Below are 24,129 nucleotides of genomic sequence, written 5' to 3' on the forward strand. Positions count from 1 at the left end.
GCCCAGTCATTGTCTCCTAGCAGTGCTCTGAATGGCTAGGTATTACTCATGCAAGCTCAGCTCTGCTCTCAGGAGAGTTAAACCTCCTGGCTGCCAGACTGAATTAGGGCTTGTGTCTCTCCACACTTGCATCAGAATGAGTTGAGAACAGGCCTGGTGGGGAGCCACACTACTGAAAACAAGTGAGGAGCCCAAGCAGGAGCTGGGAGAGAGGGGTAAGCAGGGAGGCAGGGAGGGGAGGTGAGGGCGAGTGAGCTGTTTGAAATATTCAGGTGCTGAGCAGGTGGAGCAGGTGGCCATCCCATTGGACAGAGCAGTTCTGACACCATGAACAAGTGATGACCAAATCTGTGTTGCCCAGGTGATGGGGCACACAGAAAGTAGGATTGCAGCTATTCCCCAGGACTTTGGCCACACTGACAGACCTGGCCTATACAATGACCCCTAAGCATGCAGTGGGTTTTAGCCCCTTCCCTAGAACAGTAACTTCCCTGCCAGCCAGGTCCATGGGGAGAGCTTGGTGGGACAGGGATGCTTCTCCAGGTCAGGGTATGTCAACTCCTACCCTTCAGTGTGGGGAAGGCAAACTGCAACAGAAACCTATTTTCTGCTTTTAGGGAGGTGACTCCCAGGACCGTAACTGGAGATAGACTAAATTCCCTGAGCCATTAGTTTCTGTGGTTTATTTCTTTCTGGGGGTGATGGGCCAAAAATTTAAGTGAGAACGAAGCATTTGGCAAGGGAGGATTTGGCTCAGTTTCCAGGCACTTGAGGTGGTTGCCGCTGCTCTGGAGTTATATCGGACAAAATGTCCTGAGGACTGTCAAACAGCATCTGGGCAGTGCTGAATCCACTTTTCATTTCTAGGGGGGATGTGAGGGAGGGCCCTGGGTATCCTGCTGGGCTACTGCAGAGAGGAAAGTAATTTAACCTGACCCAGAAACCTCTGTGGAGCCTCACAAAAGCTGTGATGATGACAAAATAGACTCTCATGAGGCTGGATGGAAAACAAACAAACTGTACACAGGCAGCCTGTTGGAAAAGAAGGGATCAGAGTGGGGATCAAAGACTTTTCAATGACAGCAATTCTATTCAGTGAAATGTGCCCCAGAGTGGCAGCTACAAACCCACCTACTTTGTGAGGTTTTAGATTTTGAGTGTTTGGGGACTGCAGTCGTGATGCGTACCACTGTTAGTGATGCTAAACAGAAATGAGCTCCTCAGTCACCTGGGGGTTTCCTTCCCACAATAAAAAAAGCATACCTGAATCTCCTCCCAGCAGACATGAAGTCTGAGTGCAGCAGATGAAAACACAACTAATGGCACATATTTCCTTGAGGACAAAGCTTGCAGAGGTAGATAGCACCCAGATAGTCGACACCACCGACCAGCAGTAGCAAAGGGATGTTGTTTAGCTGGACTAAGAGGCGCATTCCTTCACCCACACTCCCCTTGTTGCATTAATAAGGAGTGATTTAATTGGAGTGACACATTCTGGAAGGCTCAGGCAGCCAGCAAAAAGTAGCCTTGAAATTTCTAAATTGCATGGGCATTAATTTCTGAGCATAGAAAATCCTGCATCTTAACATGAGGGGATTCTCTGCCACGCATCTTCTTAAGAGAAAAAAAGCAACACACCACTAGGAATCATTGATTGCTTTGGAACAAAAGACTGAGTCTTGATCACACTTGGTCTAATGGAAAAAAAAAGTTAAACACAATGATATATATATATATATATATATCTGTATGATGCTGTAAAATCCATTTTTATATTTAGGCTACAAATACCAGCACAAGGATAGGTTATCTATGGCCATCTGGTTTAAAATGCAGCCTCCATCAAAATTTTTTTCTAGAAATTGAATGCAAATTTGCTTCAATTTGCTTTGGGTAAGTACTAATAACATATTTAAGCAGGAACTAAATGGCTATTTTCTGTAACTTCCAGAGACAGAAGAGTGAGACCTTTTGCGGTTTGATGCATTATGGAAAGTGAACGAATCCTGCTAATATGATGTCATGCTTTATGCTTGCTTGGAACAGATATGAAGTTTCTGCAGGGTGGCAGGTAAAGGGTTTCTGGAGAGCAAACCTATTGGTAAGGGCACCACCTCTACTTCAGTTGCTGAGTCTTCTTAAAAGCCTCCCCAGTTCTTTCAAATATTTTGTCACATCAGAAATGTATCCATCCCAGAAATATCCCGTTCTCCAACATGATTTTCCACTAGAGCAACCTGAAACCTACAGGAAAAATTGGGGGGAAATCTCCCAAATTTTTGTCTCTTGCCCCCAAGATAAGAAGGATCGAGTGGATCAGGCAGTGTGTTGTAATTACAACTTCTGGGTCCTCCCTCTGATGATGACACAGAACACAATCTTGGATGCTGTCCATCCTGCTTTAGTTTCTGAAAGGCCTAAGCATCATATATAGTCTTATTTCTCCCATTCCTGGGAGTCCTTTGTTACACATTATCAGCCATGCCTTTGGGCACCTGCCCGAGGGTTGGAATCTGCCACATGCCTGTTTTCCTCAGAAAGTGGCTGAGAACTTATACAACTTCAATTTAGACAAAGAAGAGCACACAACCTCTTTTGTGCCACCTCATCTCAAAAATAGCACAGCTGGTGATGTGCTTGACAGTGTTGTCTCCAAGATATGCTGCCAGGACCAGTATCAAAGATGCCTGACTCAAAAAACTCTGCCTCTGGCTCACCAGTAGCCACCGACTCCACCAGCGGAGGATAAATGGTACTGTAGGTAGCTCCATAATGGTGGCAGCAGCCTGCTTCCCAAGGGTTAGTCCTAGTGGATAAAAAGCCCAGAATGGGCACATCAAAGGAAGCTCCTTGAGTCTGTGGGTGTGCTGTGAAACTCCTTGCCACAGAATGCATGAAGCATCTACAAGTCCAAAATCAAAACAAATTCAAAAGTAAACGGACAAATTCCTTAGCGAAAAAGACACCATGGGCTATTAAATGCAAAGACAAACTTGTACCACCTTTCCCCCCTATTCACCCTTTTGCTTTGCTCTTTTTGTGTGATATTCAATTTTTGAGATAAAACCAGTGCTGTTCCCAGAGGGCAATCCCTCAGGCACTTTTTGGTCTAGCTGAGGTCACATTCTATAAAAAGCAGAAATGCATATAGGAATGCAAATTATTTTCAACTGTCTATTAGTGTGCATGGAATAACATGCTGCTACAGGAATTGTGGCAGCTCTGGACTTGTGCTTCTTTGCCTTGTTCTGCCATGACACACAACCCTGGGTGAGCTCTCCTTGGAGACATGGGATCCATCATGTGAGGGTGGGTCTGAAACCCCCAAGAGCCAAAGTCTGCCAGGATGATTGGGCAGGGGGTGTCTGAGCGGTAGGCAGCAAAATTCCAAGCAAGCTGCTCCTGCTTGCTGCTGTTCCCATGGAAACAGGGGAAAGGCGAGAGGAAACACATCCCCAGCCTCTTTTGAAGATGAGCTCCTTCAGCAGCACCGGCCATCATATCTATTCCCATAAGAAGCAGGGGCTGGCAATTCCCCTCGGATACATCTCCTTGAGTGAGACCATCAGGCCTACACACTGTTCCTTCCTCATCCCAGGCAACAGTGGACAAGGGCATGCCAATCATCCCATAGCCAAGGCTGAGCCTCAGAGCTCAGAAAAAGAGAAGTTTCCAGCAAATTCTGCAGCTTATGCTTCTCCCCAGTATGGATCTGGGGAAGCACCTGCAGAGACACCTGATTTCCTGACTATCAAGGAAGCTGGGCTGTACCTGCAATATCCAGACCTTGACAAGTACGGACCCTTCCCAAACTCTCTGTGTGTCGCCCCTGTCAGTTTAGGTTGAGAGTCTGAAGAGATTTTTCCACTCATCCCTGTAACCAAGCATGTTAGCTCTGCTGAGAAATAAGCTGCAATTGGCTCTGCAATAGCTCGGTGAGAACCTTTGGGCCCGGTGCAGATCACAGCAGGGAATATCCTGCCCAGCCTAAGGATTTCCGTGAGTGCCAGCATCAGTACTGACGGTCACCACTACCCCACTTACCCCGACCATTTGGGGTGCCCACAGATTAGAAAAGCAGACGGGGCACATGCGAAGTGCTCCCGGTTCTCCTGCTTCATCCCGAGGGAAGGAAAACCCACAGGACCCCTCACCTCTCCATCAGCTGTCCAGCTGGGACCGAAGCCAGCCTGACGACCCCTCGGCGCGGCTGAGAGCAGGAGCTTTCCCCGACAGCACCAGGGTGGCAGCTCCGCTCCCGGTGGGGCTCGGGAGGGGCTTCTGCACCGGGCTCCCTCCCTCTCTGCTGCCGGCCGGCGCCTCAAGGTCATCCGCCGCTCCGCTCGGGCGGCAGCAGATCCCGCCGTGCTCCCATCCCCATCCCCATCCCCATCCCCATCCCCATCCCCATCCCCATCCCCATCCCCATCCCCATCCCCATCCCCATCCCCGTGCCGTTCCCCCCGCCTCCGCCGCGGCCCTCCCACCGCGGCTCTGCCCGCCCTCCGCCGCGTGTAGCGGCGCTGCGCTGCGGCGGGGCCGGGGCTGGGGCCGGCGGGCGGCTAGCGCTGCCGCCGAGCCGCGGCTGGGGGCGATGCCGCCGCGTCGCCCGCCCGCCGCGCCGCCCCGCCGCCCGCCCGGCGACCGGCGAGGCAGCGCCCGGCGGCGGGCAGGATAATGCAGCTGCCCAGCCCGCAGGCACCGCCAGCGGGGCGCCCCCGCCGCCATGTCCCCCCCGGCCTCGGCGGCCGCCGCCAGCGAGGGAGGCAGCAGCACGCCGGTGCCTCCGGAGGAGGAGGCGGAGGGGGCCAGAGAGGAGGTGAGGAGAGCGGCTGCCCCCCGGCCCGGGGCTGCCTCCTACCACCCTTCCTCCCCGCCCGCTTTGCATGGCGCTTTCACTGACCGCCCCTCCGCGGGCTGGGCCGGGCTTTGGCCGCACAGGTACGGACCCGCTCGCTGGGAGCCCCTCTCGCCCCGCTCCGGCCCCGGGCATGCGATGCGGGCCGGCGGGGCGGGGGGGCGGTTGGGAGGCGAGGATACCCAGCCGTCGGTCCGCGCCGCCGATGGGCTGCCCCAGCGCATCTCTTCTCCATCGCTCGCCAGTCAGCTGGGGATCGCTGCGGAGCCTCCGGGGCTAGAAGGGAAGCAGCAGCCAGCGCCGTCCGGAGCGGGGGCCGGAGCTGAGCTGGCGTGGCCGGGATGGAGGAGGAAGGGAAAAAATCACAAACGAGAAGCGCGGGGCATCGTTTGGGCTTACTGCCGCGGGCAGAGCGTGTTATGCCTGGGAGAAGTGTACGTGGAGACCCCCTACTTGCTGTGCGCTGGCTTCTGAGGTCATCCAGGATGTGGCACAGCTGCCTGGGTCACTGTGAGGCAAGACGCAGTGGGCAGCGTGGTAGAGGGCTTGGGGACGTAGCAAAGCCAGGGGCTGTTGCTGGTGGCTGGTGCCAGCCAGAGAAGCGAAAGGTGCAGACTGGGGCAGGCCAGGTACCAGCACAGCCTTGCCTCCAGGTGTGTTGCAGTCTCCCTCAGCAGATGACTTTTCTGGAGTCCAGGCAGCAGATGCCAGAAAGGGTCAAGAGCAGGGCGCCCTGTGCCTTGGGGGCACCACTGAGAGGCAGGAATGCCAGCCCTTTTGTCTGCCTCTACAGATCCTGCTTGCAGCTTGGGCTTCCCAAGAAGAGAGAAGGCAACTGCACTGATTGGTGAGACTTTATGCCATGGGGCTGCCGAGCCATGGAAGGCAACTAGGTAGTGTAGGAAGGGCAGCATACTCCTACTGTGGTGGGCTGCCCTGTCTGGTGAGACCACAGCTCAAAGGGCAGCTTGGGGGGGTACTCAGAAGCTGGTGCATCACTTCCCCATCTGCTGATGAGGAGCTGCAGTTTGTGAGTGCTGCATAATCCTGGTATTCTCTGTCTCCTTGGCTTGGGCAGAACATGCATGCCCATGCACGGTTATTCTATATATACAGACTTATATTTAGATATAAATAATTGCAGGAGAGGAATGCTGAAGTTCAAGGACTGGGAAGCTGTACAAATGTTGTATACTCTGTGTCCCTCTCTTCCTGCCTGCATTCAACAACTGCTGATGATCTGAGCCCAGCTCTTCAAACAGATTCTGATGAGGGTAGCTATAAACTGTGAGGCGTTTTTTAGCATGAGGATGTGCTTGTGCCCTGCTGTGGTGTGGTCTGTTACTGCCGGTGCTCTGGCAGTGCTGCTTCTACTTTCAAGACGGCACAGACTTTTCAGAGATGCCAGAGCAAGAGCCAGTTTGAGTGAAAGAAGTGTAGCAGGGGCAGTGCCCAGATGAGTTTCCCTCACCTACAGTGCCCCCTGGCTCGCAGGGATTATAAGATTGTCCAGGCTTCAGTTACTCTGTGGTGGCTGCCAACGAGGGTGTCAGTATAATACTCCATGGGAGCAGGCAGAAAGGCTGTAGTCCATGACCTGCTCTGTTTAGGCTAAGGACATGCTTCTTGTGGCCAGAAGCTATCACAGACTTGGATGAAGCAGCTGGTGGAGGAGAGGGAAGCTGCAGCCTCTCGTGAGGGTGCCATGCTTGCTGGTGTCTCATCTGATTCAATGAGGAGAGACTTAGTGGCGAGCTTGGATTCATGGACTGACCTAGTGCAATCCTCTTGTCTTCAGAACTGTCAGGAGGGGAGAATGTTTCTCCTCCCCTCTAGTGCCTATGTAACGCCATACAGCTGTGCAATGTCCTCATTTCCATCTGAACCAACTGCTGGTGCCAGCATTGCCGAGTGTCCCCGCAGTGTGGCTCAATCCTACATGTGAGGGTCTATAGGCCAGGGTGAGTGGGAAGCCAGAGGAGATGTCTGGAAAATGGGAAACTTGCCCTGTCCTTTTTGAAGGTGTCTCATCTTGATATCTCAGGTTGCTGTGTCTAGGAGCCAGGCAGGGCTTCAGGTGCTTCTCATCTTGTCCCAGCAAGGCAAGTAGCAAGAGCTACTAACCAGAGCTGACTGAGCCCTTGTTCCATCTTGGTGTCACATGCCTACACCCACTTAGTGGTGGCAAACTGAATTTCACTCATCAATACATACTTGGAGGGTAGGAGACGCCAAGGGACAAGCTCTTCAGCCAGGGAACAAGCAAAAACATGTCCTTGTCCTGCTGCTCAGGTGGGATCTGATGGAAGGAACCAGTTCTCCTCCAAGCTCCTGTGTAAAATGGAGACCTTGGTACTGCTGTGGGAGCTGACTACTGGCAGGATTCCCTGGCTTGTCAATGCTCAGCCTTCCTCTGTCCTCTGCAGTTTGCAACACTGCCAACCTGGGACTGAGCCACCTCTTTCTTGTAGGCAGGTAGTTCCTGAACCTGGGCTGTAAGCATGAGGTGTGTGATGTGGGTATTTGCTGGGATCATCCTGGCCAGGAGTTGCCAATGTTTGTCCAGAGCCTTCGAAGACAGTGGTAATTCCTAGAAATGACTGGATCCTCCCTACCTCCCTTTTTCTGGGGATTTGAGGTCAAAGGAATCAGGGCTTATTCATTTCTTGCATGATGTAAGTGAATCCTGGGGAAGAGCCATGGAAACTGATGCTCTGGAGTCCCTCTGGAGTCTCCTGCAAGCTGCTGCCACCACCTGGCAGTCGGGAGCTACCTGGGCCTCCAGGCTGCTGCTCTGGGGCTTTTTTTGGATTGTTTTTTCAGCCCTCTAGAGGGCTGTCTCTAGAGGACACCTAACCCTCTGAATCCCAGGCTGTATCAAAATATGAAGGTTTAGCATTCTGGAGGCGAATCAGAGATTTCACAGAGATCTCTGCAGGGAGAGACAGGTGAGAGGCATGGGAGGTAATGACATGGAAACACTTGTTAAAAAAGGGGACAGTGGATGGGGCCAGAGCCAGGCTGTTACTGGGAGTAGCTTGAAGAACTTGAAGAGTTTTAGTATTCAAAGTTGCAGGGGTGATTAATGGATTTTGACCCATGTGCTTGGCCACTGAGGTGTTGGGCATGTTTGTCCCCTTGAAGCTGTTTTTTAAAAGAGGATCCCCTAGACCTCAAAGGAGTTTAATTCAAGCAATGATGGGGGTCCCCTCTTCTACTGCCTCTGCCCTGTGCATTGTGGATGTCTCCTTTTGCTTCACGGCTGGTTGTGAGTCATCCCCTCCATCCCCTCCATCCCTCCCCACACATCCCGAGCAGCAACTGCAAGTGTGGGCCTCCCATCTCTGTTCACTTCAGGGGCAGTGTCAGAGGCCAGTGCCACGCAGGAGGGAGGGGAGGCCCAAGCAGCAGCCTACTCCTTGCCTTTCCCGAGGTGTGTCTCAGTCAGTGCCAGCTAAGGGTTACCCCATGCATTCCATGAAGTGAACTGAAGCACAGAGAAGGGAGCTGGTTGTGATCCCACAACAGGTTCAGCTAAGCTATGGCCAGCCTTGCCCCCTAGCACTGCAGAGATGTTTCAGTGCACTTGCAATATCAGATTTGCTTAGCAGTCTCCAGTGCTGGAGCCTGAGCAGTGAGGGAGGCTCCCGGTGATGGAGGGAAACCCTGTTTGCAGTGAAGTAGGGCAAGTCTTTTGCCTCATTCCATCAGACTGCAGCGGGCAGATGACAGTGGCATTTATATCAATGCCTGCTCTTCTCCTAGTGACACTGTTCTGAGACACATTTCTCTTTCCCCAGCTTTTTCGTCTGCTTGTTTGCTATGCTGGACTTATCCAAGGCTGGTTAAGAGCTCAAGGAGACAATCTTATTCAGCTGCTTCTGTGGAGGAATCTGTGGAGGTGATTGTTTGCTCATGTGAGCCCTTTGCAGCCTGGGAGAGGAGCAGGGATGCTGCAGTTCCTACTGGGATTAGACTCTGCATCTGGCTCCTTCTATGTCTCTGCTGTGGCTGTATCCCGTCATTGGCACTTGATCAGCTATCGGAAACCCCACCAGTGCAGCCGAGGTGTATGTTTTACCTCAAAAGCCTAGGACAAAGCTGGGTTGTAAACAGTTTACAGCGGGGGCTAGTGTGACCCCGTAAAAGCACGGCAGTATCTAAATACTGCGTAGTCCTAGGAGGAGACTAATGCATGGACTAGAGCCCTGCTAACACAGTTCCTGGAACCAAGCCTGGGCTGCATCGTGCTCCCTGCCCTGGGTGGGTAACCGCAGTGGGGCTTGCCTGCATCTCTGCAGGGTTACAGCCAGCATCTCCCTTCTCCTGCAACACAGGCAGTGCAGAATGTGAAGGGCTGGGGACTGACTGTGAAGTGGAATTTGCTTTTCTAGACAGACGTGTTCAAAGACCTGTCATTCTGGTGCCCCTTCCCCAGCTGGCAAATAAATGAGCTGGATGCTTTGCTTTATTCCTTGTGCACTGTTTGCATATCTGCCTCCTAAACAAGGTGCTGTTTCTCAGCATTCACACCCCACAGACACCCCAGGTTTGGCATGTACCACTCCAAGGGCCCTGTTCAGACCCTCCCCATGCTCCTCCTTTGGCTGAGCAGCTCCTTTAGATCCTCACAGTCAGAGCTGCCCCTGCCAGGGAAAGCTGCAAGGCAGAAGGCAGCAGTGAGAGAGGAAGCCTTTAGCTGCCTGGGTAGTGGTACAGTATTCCAGCATGGGAGAGCCGTGCTGCAGCCAAGCAAAGACAGAGGGGTCTGAGCAGGCTCTTGTAACTGCAGCATTGACCTCAGGAGGGAGAGCACAGCTCAGGTGGCTCTGCCTCCTGAAAGGGTCCCCCTTCTTTGCCACACTCCCTTTTCTCTTACCTGGGGTTGCCTTCTTGCCCCAAGACTGTGAGGCTGCTGCAGTGGCCAGTTGCAGTGGAAGGACTGGGCTGCAAATGACTGCCAGCAGTGCCACCCTGCACCTCTCTGAGTTGCCTGCAGTCCAGCACCACCCCACCTGCCAGCCCTGGGCTCTGTCTGTCTCCAGGTCCTTCTCTCAGCTAGTGGTTTCAAAGACAGGAGCTCAGCATTGCTGATAGCTGGGACTGCCAGTGGGATGTACCACCATTCCCCTTGCCAGCCGTGGTTTCTCTGGACATGCATCCTACTCTGCTCATCATGGGGTGGGCCTGGCTGTTGGGGTGGGCAGGCAGGGGAGCTCTGTGCCTCTAGGAGAGAAACCTCTGTTGGAGATTTGGGCAGGATCCCTGAGTGCAGTGACAGAAAGTCCCACTGGTAGGCTTTGACAAGGGTGGGGAGGAAAGATTGGCCTGTGGGACTCTCAAGCACCAAGCCAGGAATGAGGGGATCTTCAGAAGAGCAAGATGCATTTCTTAGAGGAAAGAAGAGGCCCAGGTCTGTCCCTAGACCTGCCAGTGGCCTTGTGATTTCTGGTTCTTGCTTTAATTTTCCTTTTCATGCCAGAGTGCAAGTGCCCTTCCTGCTTTCTAGCAGAGTGAGCCCATTCAGTTGTTTGGGATTCCTGGATGAGAGACCTCTCCAGCCCAGCATGTTCAGGAGTGGAGAATAATGGAGCCAGGCTTGGACTGCAGTGCCGTGAGCAGTGTCATTACAGCAGGTGTTGGCCCCTGCCATGGTGGAGGTGAGCTCAGGAGCTGCTGCTGCCTGCAGGTGCAGAGGGAGAGCAAAACTTGAAGCCTCTGAGTGAATTTTGTGGCATCTGCATAAGGCTGGTGTTCTTGACCCCCTCTCTCAGGTTGCACCTTTGGAGACTGCTGGATGAAATCTTCTGTATAAGAAAGCAAATAGTTACTTTGTCTGTTCTTTCTTTGGGTAGGATGATGTCAGATCTCACAGACAATGGATCAATACTTGAGACTTCAGAGTGTTGCAGTGACAGAGGTTTCCTTAACCAAGTTTTTTCATGGATTTGTGTGAAACCCTACACTGTACTGTGGTAAAGGCACCAGTGCAATCCCTTTAAAAAGTCATGTTGCTGAAGCTCTGCCTTTTCCTCACCATGAAAGACCTAAGAGCAGGTTTTTCAGAAGTGTGGACTGTCACAACTGAATCTCAGTGCAAGCAGGCACATTTGCCAGCAGCTGTGAGTGGCCTCTTGCCCTCCTTGCTGCTGCAGATTGGTAGGATGCTCCTTCCTTCCAGCCTGAGTACTTTTTAGGATGTTACTCCATATTTGCTTTCTCTCCTACCAGAGGTGGCTCCATTTCCATAGTGGAAAAGTACTTTCTCATTGGTATGGTTTATAAAGCATTTGAGAAGCACTTCAGAGCTCCTTAGGCTGGCAAGTGTTGTAGTGGGAATTGTCATTACCAAACACAGACCTTCCCAGCTGCAGAAGGTCTGTTTCTCCGTCTTATAGGCACACCAGCAGCTTGTGCCACCCCGCTGGAAAAATTGGAATGTTGCTGTTGGTCACTACTGGGTAGGGGGGGAGACTTGTGTGCAGTAGGATGAGCTGTGGTGAGGGGTTCTGGTGGGATGACATCAGTTAGAGCTGCCTGTGCTGGTGGGGTGTATGCAAAAGCTGAGGAATGTGGAGGAGATCACCCAGACTGTTATCTTGTGCTCCAATAGCTCTTCTTCGGAAGTGGCAATGGTAGGGTGCTCAGGGTGCAGCTCAGGGTGCAGCTGACAGAGTTGTCCTTTGCCACTCTCTGCCCTGTCCAGCTGGGCTCTGTCTGTCTCCCAGGGAGGAGCAGAGCACCAGAAATGGAGGTGGGGGTCATAGTTGCCTGCACTGCATGGCTGTCATCCTGTGAGAGATCCTAGTCTCTGCCCTGCCCGCTGAGGCCAGAAGCCCCACAGCATCTGCTGTTTGGTCTCTGTTCGCAGAGCTATAGGTGCTACCACAGCACCCTGCTGCCTGCTCCCCTTCCCCTGCCACTGCAGCCTACTGACTCCTCTCTTGTTTTCTCTCTCCTTCTCCTTGGTCCCCTGGAGCAGCAGCGGCCAGTGAAGCAGTCTCTCAGCAAGTCCCTGTGCCGAGAGTCCCACTGGAAATGCCTGTTGCTGTCCCTCCTCATGTATGGCTGCATGGGAGCCATGACCTGGTGCCACGTCACCAAGGTGACCCGGCTGACTTTTGACAGCGCTTACAAGGGCAAGTCCATGATGTACCATGACAGCCCCTGTTCCAACGGCTACGTCTACATCCCCTTGGCTTTCCTGGTGATGCTCTACGTGGTGTACCTGGTGGAGTGCTGGCACTGCTACACGCGCAACGAGCTGCAGTACAAAGTGGACGTGGAGAGTGTGCACGAGCGCGTGCAGCAGATGCAGCAGGCAACCCCCTGCATCTGGTGGAAGGCCATCAGCTACCACTACGTCCGCAGGACCCGGCAGGTTACCCGCTACCGCAATGGGGACGCTTACACCACCACCCAAGTGTACCATGAACGGGTCAACACCCATGTGGCAGAGGCTGAGTTTGATTATTCCAATTGTGGAGTTAAGGACATCTCCAAGGACCTCATTGACCTGGAGAGCTACCCAGCCACACGGCTCCGCTTCACCAAGTGTTTCAGCTTCGCCAATGTGGAGTCCGAGAACTCCTACCTGACCCAGCGGGCCCGCTTCTTCACAGAGAACGAGGGCCTAGATGATTACATGGAGGCCAGGGAGGGGATGCACCTCAAAAATGTGGACTTCAAGGAATACATGGTGGCCTTCTCTGACCCAGACAACCTGCCTTGGTATGTATCTCACTATGTCTTCTGGGTGGCAGCTCTGCTGACCCTATCCTGGCCCCTGCGGGTGCTAAATGAGTACCGCACCTCCTATGTCCATTACCACGTGGAAAAACTCTTTGGGTTCGATTATGTGGCAGTGACGCCAGCCGAGGAGCGCTCCTTCTGCCGGAGGATGCCCCGTGTCAACACGGTGGACAGCACCGAGCTGGAGTGGCACATACGATCCAACCAGCAGCTGGTGCCCAGCTACTCGGAAGCAGTCCTGATGGACTTGGTGGGGCTCTCCGGCTGCACCAGCTACTCTGCTTGCCGCTACGGGGGCTACCGGCAGAACTGCGAGCGGTGCCACAGGACTATAAGCAGCTCCTCCATCTTCTCCCGCAGTGCTCTGAGCATCTGCAACGGCAGTCCCAGGATTCCCTTCAGCAGCAGCCGCTTCTCCCTGGGCCGCTTGTATGGCTCACGCCGCAGCTGCCTCTGGCAGAGCCGGAGTGGCAGCCTGAACGAGCAGAGCTGCCCCACTGAGCAGACACGCCTCTCCAGCCAGGTGACTGTGGAGGAGGAAGACCCCCCTCCTTATCAGGATGCTCTCTACTTCCCTGTCCTCATTGTACACCGCAATGAAGGCTGCCTGAACCATGACCACCGTCACCTCCATCGCAATGGGTCCTGCGTGGAGACCTCACTGTGAAAGCAGAAGGCAGTGAGATCTCATTGTCCATTGCCTGGCCCAAGCCAGCGCAGGATTTGGGGAGAGGAGCACAAGGGGGATAGCCTAGGAGGACATCAGGATGGAGTGGACATGGCATCCTGCTCCGGCAGCCAGCAAAAGCTTCCCCCCCTGTAGCTCTGACCTCCCGGAGGGGTGGATGCTGATGCTCCCCCTGACATGGCACAGAGCTCTAGACCAATCACCACATGCAAAAAAAAAAAAAAAAAAAAAAAAAATTAAACCAAACCAACTGCAAAACCATAATTCATGGTATCAAGACCCAAAGGGGGGAATAAAATGACGGGCCTGATGCAGGGAGGGGGTGGCTTTGCCTCCCAGCCCTGGCTCCAGGCTGTCTCATGCTCCAAGGAACCAGCAGCCACCAAAAAGCACCCTGCTGCACCTCTGCCCACCCCACTTGCCACACTGGAGCAAGACCTCTCACAGGGTGGAGAACAGGCCCCTTGGAGCAAGGTGTCGCTGCCTGTGACAGAAGGTCATGGGTACCCAGGCACGTGAAGCTAAATGGCAGGTCAGAGCAAAGGCTGAAAGCCACGAATCCACCTCTTCCCCTTCCTCCCAACCATTCCCCACCCTCCCCACCTTTTTTTTTAGACCATGCTCCGACTGTTACTTTTTTCTCACTGCTGGGAATGGCATTGCCTCCAGAGGATCCCATGTTCAGCTCCTTAGGAAGTTTCAGTGTGCCAGCTGTGAGTCAGCATCCCCTTGTTAAAGAGTTTTTTGTTTGGGCATGCAGCACCGGGGAAGGGGTGAATGTGCAAATCCAGATGGAGTAGAGATCTGCAGTGCTACTGATATGTTTGCTGGAGGAGGGCTCAGCTGGAAAGAGAAAATGGAAGGCCCCTGGTGAGCTGGGGAAGGGGAAGAGGATGGCACTGAAACATTGTGGTATCAGGTGGCACATCAAGTGGCTGGGGACCCTTCCTGTCTTTGAAGTGAGTCTTAATGGTTCAGCCAAGCATCAAGGAAGTCTCTGGTAGGTTCAGCTGCAGTTCACCTATTGATAATGGAGCAGCAGGTTGGTGCATGTCTGCATAAGTGAATTTTGCATGAGATCCAGATGGGCTCTGGCTGTGGACTCTGAACTGCAGGCTCCTGGAAGCCTCATTTTGGCAGAGAGCTCTGAGGGGATAGGAGAGACAAATGCAAAAGCATGCTGGAGCATTGGGAATTTTGGCTGGGGAAAGGAGGATCAAAAGGATTCAGTTTCTGTGGGACCCCACTATTGGTGCAGGACCCGTGCAGGAGGCACTGCCAAGAGGGATGCTCTGCAGAGCAGAGGCCAGGGATATGTTAGAGGAAGACCTGATTAAAACGAAACATGTTGCACGACAGAGGTTTTTGCAGGAAGCTGTCAGGCTGTCAGAAATGAGGTGACTTCTGTGTAGCTCATTAGCTACTGTGTTCTTCTGCCTTGCTCTTGTCAGGGCAGGTTGCTCTGAGCTTTGTGCTGCCCTTTCTACCCTGCTGGAAAGGATCTCAGTGACATTGGGCCAAGAGCCTTCGTGTCACTGAAGCTGCAACAGTGTTTGCAGCATGCAGACACCCAGCTTTTCCTCCTCCAGCAACACATCCCCAGATCTCTTGTGTCCTTGTTCTCAGAGAAGCTGTCTCCTTTTCAGTCAGCTCTTTGGGGAGTGCATGCCAAATCAGCCAACGATTTCTCCAGACAGCACAACACCTCAGCTTCACCCTCCTTCCCTCATCAGCTGTGGAGAACGAAAGCTAAGAGCAGCACATCTTGGGTGACAAGGGCAAGTCTAGTGGCACCTGGGCATTTGTGCTTGGTGTCTGCTTCCCCATCTGTCGTAGAAGGGCAAACAGTGAGGCACTGTATTTATTCCAGCCATCTTCCTCCTGCCAGCTGTTAATGAGGGGTCTGTCTCTCATTGTGCTGCTGTACTGCTTTGCCTCCCAGGTCTCGAGGAGGCTGCAAATGCACCCATGTACCACACTGGTCCTATGTTGAAAGTAATCTGCTGGCAAGCCTGGAGTGGTCAGCACCTATGGGCGTTGTAGGGCTCCACTTTTAATTTCCCCTAGAGCAGTCTGTTCTGCTTTTTATGCCCTGCATATCTTGCTAAGTGTCTCTTGTCCTTTGATTTAGCTTGTCCTCCTGGATCTGGGGTGCTAAACTACAAACAAGAGTGATTTGAACAGGAAGTCTCTTAAAATCTCACTCTGTTTATGATTCTGTCTTAGCATCTGCCCTTACTTTCATTATCAGAGCTAGATGTTGGCTTAAAGAAGAGGGTCCCTTGGAGGACAGAGAAGCATAAGGTCTCTGCACATCCCTCTCTGCATTTTGTTCTCATTATTTTTGGCATAGATTCAGACTGGGCGAAAGCAGCCCTGGGATTTCCTTGCTTAGTAATGACATTTGGCTTGCTGTGCACTCGTGCTTCTCTCTCCAAGGGCCTAATGTAAGCCAAGGCAAATGTGGAGTGTCCTCGTGACTCCAGGGAGATAATGGTGTGTTCTTGTATGTCCCAGTGAATTGAGACAGTGGAGCTGCAATGGGTCATTAGTGAGGAATGAGGTCCCTGCTTGTCCTTCCTGACATGTTCTCTTTGAAATCTGCAGTTGCTTAAATTAGGCTGTAATGGCTCATCTTTCTATCTCTAGCCTCCAAGGTTGCCTTGGACAGATGGATTTATCTAAGTTTTGGCAGGCCTTTTAGCTCCCTGGGGCAAAGACAGTCTTCACAACAGGGACAGATTAGCAGGGTCTCTATGCCCCCCAGTTTTTAGCACCTGCAGCAGAGTTTCAGGCACCATGTCCTTGGCTCTTTCTGGGGCTTTCCATGAGAGTGCCTGGCCTTGTTCCTCTGGCCCCATTTTCACCTGTGAACTCTTATTCTGGAGGTGGTCTGTCCACATGGACACATGGATCTTCGAGGTACGGCTGCTGTTCTGACCTACAGGATCTATACAGTCTTCCTGTTGGTGAACATGGTGAGAGCTGCAGCCAGGTTCCAGCTATAGTCCCAGTGCTACTGTCTGTGGCTGGTCCAGACCCACAGTACCCTGAGAAGTGCGACCTCTCTCATTAGTGTTCCCCACTGCATGCTGGGATTTCTCAGAGATCCCATCCCTCTTATTCTTGGCCCTCCTACCCAAGTGCACCTGGTAGAGCTGACCCCCTGGTCCATCCTATTCCATTCTCTCAAGGGTGGAGACAAGCCTCAGGCTCAGGAAAGGGGGCTGGTGCACTTGGACATGGTAGGGGAGCAGGACTGGGTGGCAGGGACAGGAGCTATCTCATGGCTTGACAGAGCAGTGGTGGAGTTGAAGAGGAGAATCTGAAACTAGGACTCGTCCTGGCGTGTCTAGTCAGGCAGGAAAGTTCAGAGCAGAAAACTGGGCTCTCCATTCCGTCTCCTGGCATGGGACACTACCAGCAAAGAGGGTTTCCTCCTAAGTGTTGGTGAGAGAACGCAGTGCCCTGGGCCAAGGGCAGCTGCTGTAATTCTCCTTATGGCTCAGGTTACGAGCACAGGTACCCAGAGATGGCCTGTCCCTGTTCTGGCACGTGGCCTCTCCATGGTGGAGTGGTCCCATCTCCTGGCACATACACATCACCCACCACAGCTCTGGGCTGTGCAGCAGTCAGGTGCCTACTCTTCTTGAGACTTGTGTCTGCTCTCTGTCATATCCACATTGGTGATGACGGCTCCTTTGGCAGGTCATTCAATGGCCCAATCTGCTCCTCTCAGGATAGCCTTCTCCCTTATATCTAACCTGAGTTCTCCCTGCTGTATCTTAATCCCATTACTTCTCCTCCATTGACTGGTGAGTCTAATTGGCTCTGTTCCTTTTTCTCGTGGCCTTCCTGACACAAGTAGGCTTGTTATCTGTACCCTTCTCTTTACCAAGTCCAGAGTCTTGATCTCACTTGCCAGACCCTGGCTTGAGTGGTGGTGCAGAAGTTTTCATTGTGTAGTGAGTATGTCACTCCTGCTCTGAGCCTGGCCTGGACAAGAGGGCCAAAGATGCAAGCAGTGCCTTGGTCTGTCAGGGTGGCTGTGTCCTCATTTCTGGTGCATAAGATCTCTTTGAAGTGAGCGGAGCTCACAGGGTTGCTGGCAGCTTACACAAGGAAAGCAGGACAACACACATCACCCTCTGGGAAGGTCAGAGCTGGGTGCTTGTCAGTATGATGGGGGCAAAAATTAGGAGGATCTCAGCAGGCTTTATTTTTTTCCATACATAATTCAAACATTGCAGTTTTCCATGGGCTGAGAGTCAGGCTCAGCATTGCACTTAGTGGTGGACTTTCCTCATATGCCAGAAGGAGGGAGGCAGGAATGCTACCAGCTCTTCTTTGTGGCCCTTCATGGTGCTAATGCATCCCAGAAGGCGGCTAGTCCTTACTGCTGCAAGGCTGGAGAATTAGTTTGGGCTATTTGGTTTTTCCTGTTGTCAATATACTTGTCAGGTACTTAAAATCTCTCCAGCTTTTCTGAACTAGAGAAAAAAGGAGAGAGAGAGAAGTGGTGTGTGAGAAGCTCTCGATTACCTGATCACCAAGACACATGACCACCCATTTATCTATCTTTCAACACAGTGGAAGCTTCCCACATAGCACCTAGTACCTTGCTTGTGGAGAACCAGTCAATGTGGTAGTTCTTTGAGCCCTCTGTGTCATATCTCACTCCATACCAAGGAGGGAGGTTTCAGAGAGGGTTGTCAGGATGAGCAGCTGTAGGGGCATTCATTAGGATGGTGAGAGGAAATCTGAGCCTATGGCCAAGGCCAGGCCTTCCAGGCAAATACACACTATTAAGGCTGGGGAAGCTGTTGTTCATCTGTTGTCAAACAAATGCATCCCCCTTCCTTTCTGCTCCCCATAAAATGCACATTAGAAATCCAGCTGGTCCCTGCCCTCTTTATTGTCTCTTCACTCAAGAGGTTGTGGAGTTGTTTAATAACTGATAGATACCCATGGGGTGAGAACTGCAGGAAAAGATTTATTAAGTGGAAGTTTAAGAAAGTTAGGTAGCATCAGATGCCAGTAAAACAGCACCTGCTGATTAGCAGGTGGGATGAATAAAGTCTTTTAAGCTCTCCTTCCAGCCTTTCCAACCAAAGCTTCAGTACTACTGTCTAATGTCACCAGGGTGCTGCCTTTAGCAGGGTAAAAACTTTGCTGCAGTGTGCTCCTACTCTGCTGCAGTTGCTGTAGGGGCTGGGTCTGAAGTGCCACACCACCACCAAGATGTTGTGTTACCAAAGTGCTGTAAGTCTCAAGATGGGATATGTCCTTCTGATTGTGTTTCATTCATATTCAGTGGTTAGAATAAAGTCTGTAGGAATAGGATCTGAATCCAGGTAATGCCAGAAATGAAACAGTTTAAGTGATAGCTCTATCTGGTGCTGCTGCTTCCTGTGATGCACTTGGGTCTACATTCTCCACTGAGCCAGGTACGTGTGGGGACCAAAGGCTGGTTCATAGGACCTGGAACCCCAGTGGGGACTTGGGGCTGAGCCTGCCTAGGGCTGTTTTCCCTGTGGGCATTCTGGAAAAAGTGAAAAGGGGTCATAGTCACACTTCAGGTAGAAATTAATGGGCTATATTCATTCCTAATGTAATTTTACTGAAGCCAGTGGTACTATACTAATGTGAGGTTGACTTAGCAGCTCCTCAGAGGGGTCTGTTCCCAAGTCCAGAAAAATTGGACTTTGATGCATAGATTTTGTGTTGGGACTTGGCCAACATGAATGAATGCTGAATATCTGTAGTTTCTGCAAGCAGTGGGTTGAATTGTTCTGCTCTACTGCCTCACAGCTGCTCCACCAAGGGGAACATTATGCCCATGGATGTGATCTCATCAACTCCCTCAAAAGCAAGCTAACAAGCAAATTGATCTCCACAGCAACTCCACAGCGCTGGGAGAGGAGCTTTCTCCCACAGGACCATAGCCTTTCCACCTCTGAGGTAAAAGAGGTCCCAAGGACACAATTGAACCTGCAAGACCCATGGCCTCATGTCCTGCCCTTCCTCCTTCCCTCCTTACCTCATGTCTCTCTTGGGGGAGGGACAGTTTCCCTGTGGAGTTCAACAAGCTCCTCTTCCTGCAGCTTGTGAACAGGCTCTACTAACAGGTATATCATCCACCTATGCAACTCTTCCAGAAGCTGCCAGATTTTCAGGAGCCCATTACAATGTGCAGCATGGCCATCCAGCACTGAGAATAAGCACAGCGGCTGCTGGAAAGCTAAGTGGGTTTTATTCCTCCCCTGTTCCCCAGGAAGACTCTTTTTGTTGGGCCCTTTTGTTTGTTCGTTTGTTTGTTTGGTTTTTGTAAACTTCATTTGGGGGAAATGATGTTTGTGAGAAATTGGTGCCCATCCTGAACCCTCCCCAGTCCTTCGAACTCTGTGAATGGATGGATCACCTACTCTGATTATAATTTAGTGGATTTTGTAGAACAAAATAACTTCACACACAGACACATGAGGTTCTTTCACTCTCCATCAGCACAAGCTACTTCTGCAATCTTAGCTATTCACATTAGTGAAAGAAAAAGCCAGCTAGAATGTGGTGAGATGACATAGTACTTTGTATCAGTCCCATGGTCCCAACGTCCATTAGCAGCGCCGTCAGCTGCCATGACATAAATTCAGACTTTGGATGACAGCCCATGAACCAGTCAGGGTGAAAATTTGGAAAATCCCAAGCCTGAGTCTATGCACATTTCCAGAAGCAGATGCAGAGGGAGGATCAGCTCAAAGCAGGCATCACCTCCTGCTCGGCCCAGGCAGAAGCTGGTGGGCTCTGTATGTGCTGCACCTGCCCCCAGGAAAAGCCTGTCCCCAGGGGCTGAGCAGAGGGGAGTGAGAGCAGCAGTGTATCTGATGGAGCAGCACTACCCAGCTGACTGGGGAAACAGCAGTGACAACTAGACCCCAGAATAACAGGATTTCACTTTGGGAGTGCCAATGGCTTTTTCAAACTGAAATGCTACGAAAAGGCCTTAACAGGTGTGAGAAGTGTTTCACATTGCTGTTCCTTGCTTAAATATATATATATATATTCTTGGTGATGATGTGGGTTTAAACTCTCCACTCCTTCCATCTCTGTTAGTAATGTGCCATGCTGGTGGAGAAGAAATGCCCAAGGCAAAGCAGGATAGTGGCCCTGTGGCTTTGCAGTGGGGTAGGTTGATCAGAAAGGGAGGCCAGAGTTTAAAATCTTTCTCTGTCCCTGGAGGTGTGACATGGCTATCCACCCAGACGTGGCAGGGTGGGGTTCTGCATGCTTGTGCACAGCTGGGGTCTGTGGCCCTGTGGAGGGTTGATATGTTGTGGCATTGGTGTGGTGACACCCATCCACCCTTGCAGCAAGGGCTTTTCAGGGTGACAGAGCATTGCTTGTTCTTCATGAGAGGAAACTCCTGACCTGGTTTCTGTGAGGAGATGGTGTGAAGTGTCACATTTGCTGCAGAGAGTGGCAGGGAGCAGGGATAAAAGCATGGAGCAAGCTGTGTTTGAGAACAAGCGAATCCATTGATGGCCGTCTGAAACTGGAGAGCTGCCGGATTTGCTCCCTGGATGACGCTTTCCAGCTCTTCTCACTCTCCTCAAACCCAGTGTGCAAACTGTCATTCCTCTGAGCTAGCCAAAGCACTCCCCTCCCCTGAACTCCTCCGAGGCCATGCGTTCCCATCATTTTGGTCCCCTCCCTGCTGGGTGCCATGAAATGCCAGCAGGTGCATGATGACCACAAGCATGCTGGTGGCCAGACCTCACCATACCCTGCCTCTGCACAGCCTTCCAGCAGTGATCCCTGCCCTGGCATGCCCACTGCTTGCTTGCTGCACAGCAACCGCAGCATATGCTGGCATCACTTTGTGCTTTTCCCGAGAATTTCGCAGCACTTGTCCTAAGTTAGAAAACAGAAGGCCTTGATGTTTTGGTGATCCTGGTTTCCAGACCAGGGAGAAGAGGAGAGGCAGGTCAGCTGTTGTGGCAGTGAGGGAGCAGGGGAAAGCATCATGGTGAAAGCAGCATATCTGCTGGAGGAGTCTCCAAACATGGCCTCTGTGCTTCTCTGCTGGGGCTGAGGGCAGCTGACAGATGGCAGAATAGGACGTGAATGCTCAGCAAGACATAGGAAGAAGAGAGCTGGTTGAAAACATCTGTAAAAGGCTTTGTAAAGGTGGTGGTTTTTACAGGAGACAGAAAGCAAAATGGGGCAGGAGGATGTGGTGCTGGAGCAACAGTGCTGCAAGGCAGGGAGGGTTGGGGGAAAATAGAGCAGAGCATTTGATAGAGAAGCTCAGTACCAGAGTGGGCTTTTGAAGCAATCTCTGCTTGCTCTGGCTGAGGAGAAAGACAGGAGGTATACCTAAGCTGAGGTGCCCAGGCCATGTCTTGCTGCATAGTTGTTGCAGCAATGTTGCCTCCAAGCCCAGCAGTGACAGCTTTAGCACGTGTCATCAACCACAATGGCTAATGCAGCCACAAGGTGTAAATGTCACTAATGAATAAATTGCCTTGTGCCTTGGAGAGGTGAATCCATCACGGCCAGAGACAGGGATCTGACAAGGCTGGCTATTTCAGGCATACCCTGTAGGGAGGAGGAATGCTTCGTTTCTGAGCCATCCTGGGCTTGGCTCTGCGCCACTTCCCATCTTCCCAGCCACATGAGCTCAGGCTTCACCCCTCTTCACTGCAACTGAAGAAGCATGAAAGGATCTAGATTAGTCAAAAGTGCCCTGTTAGCAGGGTGGTACATGGGGCTAGCAGGTGATTGAGGTTGGAGGGAAGCTGCTGGACACAGGGCACAGGTGCTATAGGGGTGATGGAATACAGTGGTGGATCCCCAGTGACTGGGAGAGCTTGTGTTAGTTGTCTGAGTGTGTTTTGGGGCAGGAGTGCTTGGCACTATGTTTTAGAAATGTGCTGTTTCCTCCTCACCCCACTGTGCTGTCCCACAGGCAATGCACAGTACCCCCATTTTCAGGACCCCCTGTGTGTGAATCCCAGCCACCAGCACCCTGGCTGACTGTGCAGAGGGCCAGCAGGTACCAAACAGGCAGGGACAGCTCAGCCCAGACAAATCCAGTTCCATGGGAGCAAAGGGAAGCTGAACATAGCAACCATTTCTGTGCACAGCCTCTGCTCATCCTTGTGGCAGACTGCTTCTCCTCCCCCAGTCGGTGCTCAAAATCAACCTGCAATCCTGTTTGTGACATATGCCAGTGTGACACCTTGTAAATCGATGCCTGGATCTCTGTGAGCAGAAACCGCCAGGCTTGGGAAGCTGGCCACTGTCTCCTGCTGCCGTGTGCACTCTGCTCAGAGCAATGGAAGCCGGGCTCGCCATCTGCTGCGGGAGAGAGCCAGCTGGGTGCCCCTGCTCTGGCCTGATGGGACAGCCCAAGGGTGAGCCCTTGGGTCATTCCCCCTTCTTTACATTCAGGCCACTCCTGTCTCTCACCATCTCTCTGGCACAGACCCATGGGTGAGGGGATGCTCCCAGCTTGACTCTGCTGAGTGCTGCTGATGCTGCGTTGGTGGGTGGTGGCAGTGCCCAAGCTCGTTCCCTCCTCCCTACGGAGGCCCACAAGTGACCCCCCCCCCCCCCCACTTCTCAGAGCTTGCCAGTACTCCTTGGAGATAGATCTCATGGGAGAGCTAAGGTATTTGTTCTGGCCCTGCACTCAGCACAGAGTGACCAGCTGGTTACCCCCCCTGTGGTAGCTGGACCTGGAGCTGACAAGTGACCCACCAACAGCAGGAATGTTCACACTCCAACAATCTGCTGTTGCTGTCTGGCCAGAGTGTGTGGCATTTGAAATGGTTTCTGCCTTTGCAGACTGGCAGATAGTAGACTGTTGGTCTTGGGTGTGGGCAAGTGCTGCAGGCTGCTTGGTTTGGACTTTGCTTTTTGGCCAAGAGATTGATGGGAGAGAGGGCAAAGAGTTCTCCAGGCAACCGCTACCTGTCCAGGCATTCCTGCATGTGGCAGCCCAGGAGTGGGTTTGAAGGGTGATTAAGTGGTGTTAACATTCTCAAGCGGTTAGCAGGAAAATAAGCAGTGAATATCCTGGAAAGCAAGTCAGAAGTTGTTCTGGTGATGACATGTTTTCCCAAGCCCTTTTCTTTCCATCCCTTGTCCCCACTGGCTCTGGTGGCCAGTTCCTCCTCATGTGTTTGCTAGCATGTCTGCAGGATCTCATTGCTGCCCACCAGGCATGAGCTACCATTGCACAACTGGCTGACCAGCTGCAGCCCTGTCCTTGGAGCTACAGGCAGGCTTGCCTAGGACCAGGCCACCCCCATTAAACCCCCACCCTTGCTGCTGGAGCTGTTGCTTCATCAGCCTGATGCTGATCTGGGTTCTTTTCTGCTGTTTCTGAACATGAGTTCTCATCTCATTGAGGTGTGTCATCCAGTGAAAATATTTTGTAAATGCAAATAAAAATAAATAAGTATATTCAATACCTCGGTTTCGAGGATGGGAAACAAGGAGTAGGAGTCGCCCAGGTAGGGAGGTTTCATAGCTGCTACTGCTGGTTAGGAATTCTTCTGGATGTAGCCCCTGGAGCATCCATCAGTAGTTGGGAAGGGAGTTAGACAAACCTGTGAGGGCTTGGGCCTGAGCCTTGTCGGCACCCCTGCTGTTGGGGCAGCCTCGCACTCCATCCTTTCAGATCTATATGGGCGTGACGCGGTGCAGGTAAAGGTCCTGTTGGCCAGGGGCCAGTGGCACCATCAGTGTCTGTATCCATCAGGCAGGGCAAGGCAGAAGCGGGTATGTGGTGAATAAATTCTTTTGTGAACACTGGGAAACGGTTTTT

The 24,129-nt window shown here is 52.2% G+C and overlaps 1 protein-coding gene across 3 annotated transcripts; it reads left to right on the forward strand.

Moving 5' to 3' along the window:
• The first annotated feature begins 4,514 nt into the window (after positions 1-4,514).
• Positions 4,515-20,343, forward strand: TMEM151B (transmembrane protein 151B). 3 transcript variants are annotated; one of them, XM_068185454.1, is made up of 3 exons: positions 4,515-4,819; positions 11,841-14,298; positions 19,110-20,343. In XM_068185454.1, the coding sequence occupies exons 1-2, from the start codon at positions 4,727-4,729 to the stop codon at positions 13,275-13,277; spliced, it is 1,530 nt and encodes a 509-aa protein (XP_068041555.1). In that variant the 5' UTR covers positions 4,515-4,726; the 3' UTR covers positions 13,278-14,298; positions 19,110-20,343. The 3 variants fall into 3 exon arrangements, with proteins under 3 accessions (XP_068041555.1, XP_068041556.1, XP_068041557.1); XM_068185455.1 differs by having other exon boundaries at positions 11,841-14,257; XM_068185456.1 differs by having other exon boundaries at positions 11,841-13,830.
• Positions 20,344-24,129: the final 3,786 nt, after the last annotated feature.

This window comes from Anomalospiza imberbis, chromosome 3 (assembly GCF_031753505.1).
Source record: "Anomalospiza imberbis isolate Cuckoo-Finch-1a 21T00152 chromosome 3, ASM3175350v1, whole genome shotgun sequence".
NCBI classification, from domain to species: Eukaryota; Metazoa; Chordata; class Aves; order Passeriformes; family Viduidae; genus Anomalospiza; species Anomalospiza imberbis.

Coding starts and splice junctions, on each gene's coding strand:
- TMEM151B (XM_068185454.1), top strand. CDS start 4,727: ATGTCCCCCCCGGCCTCGGCGGCCGCCGCCAGCGAGGGAGGCAGCAGC. Junction 4,820..11,840: donor CGGAGGGGGCCAGAGAGGAG/GTGAGGAGAGCG, acceptor CCCCTGGAGCAG/CAGCGGCCAGTGAAGCAGTC.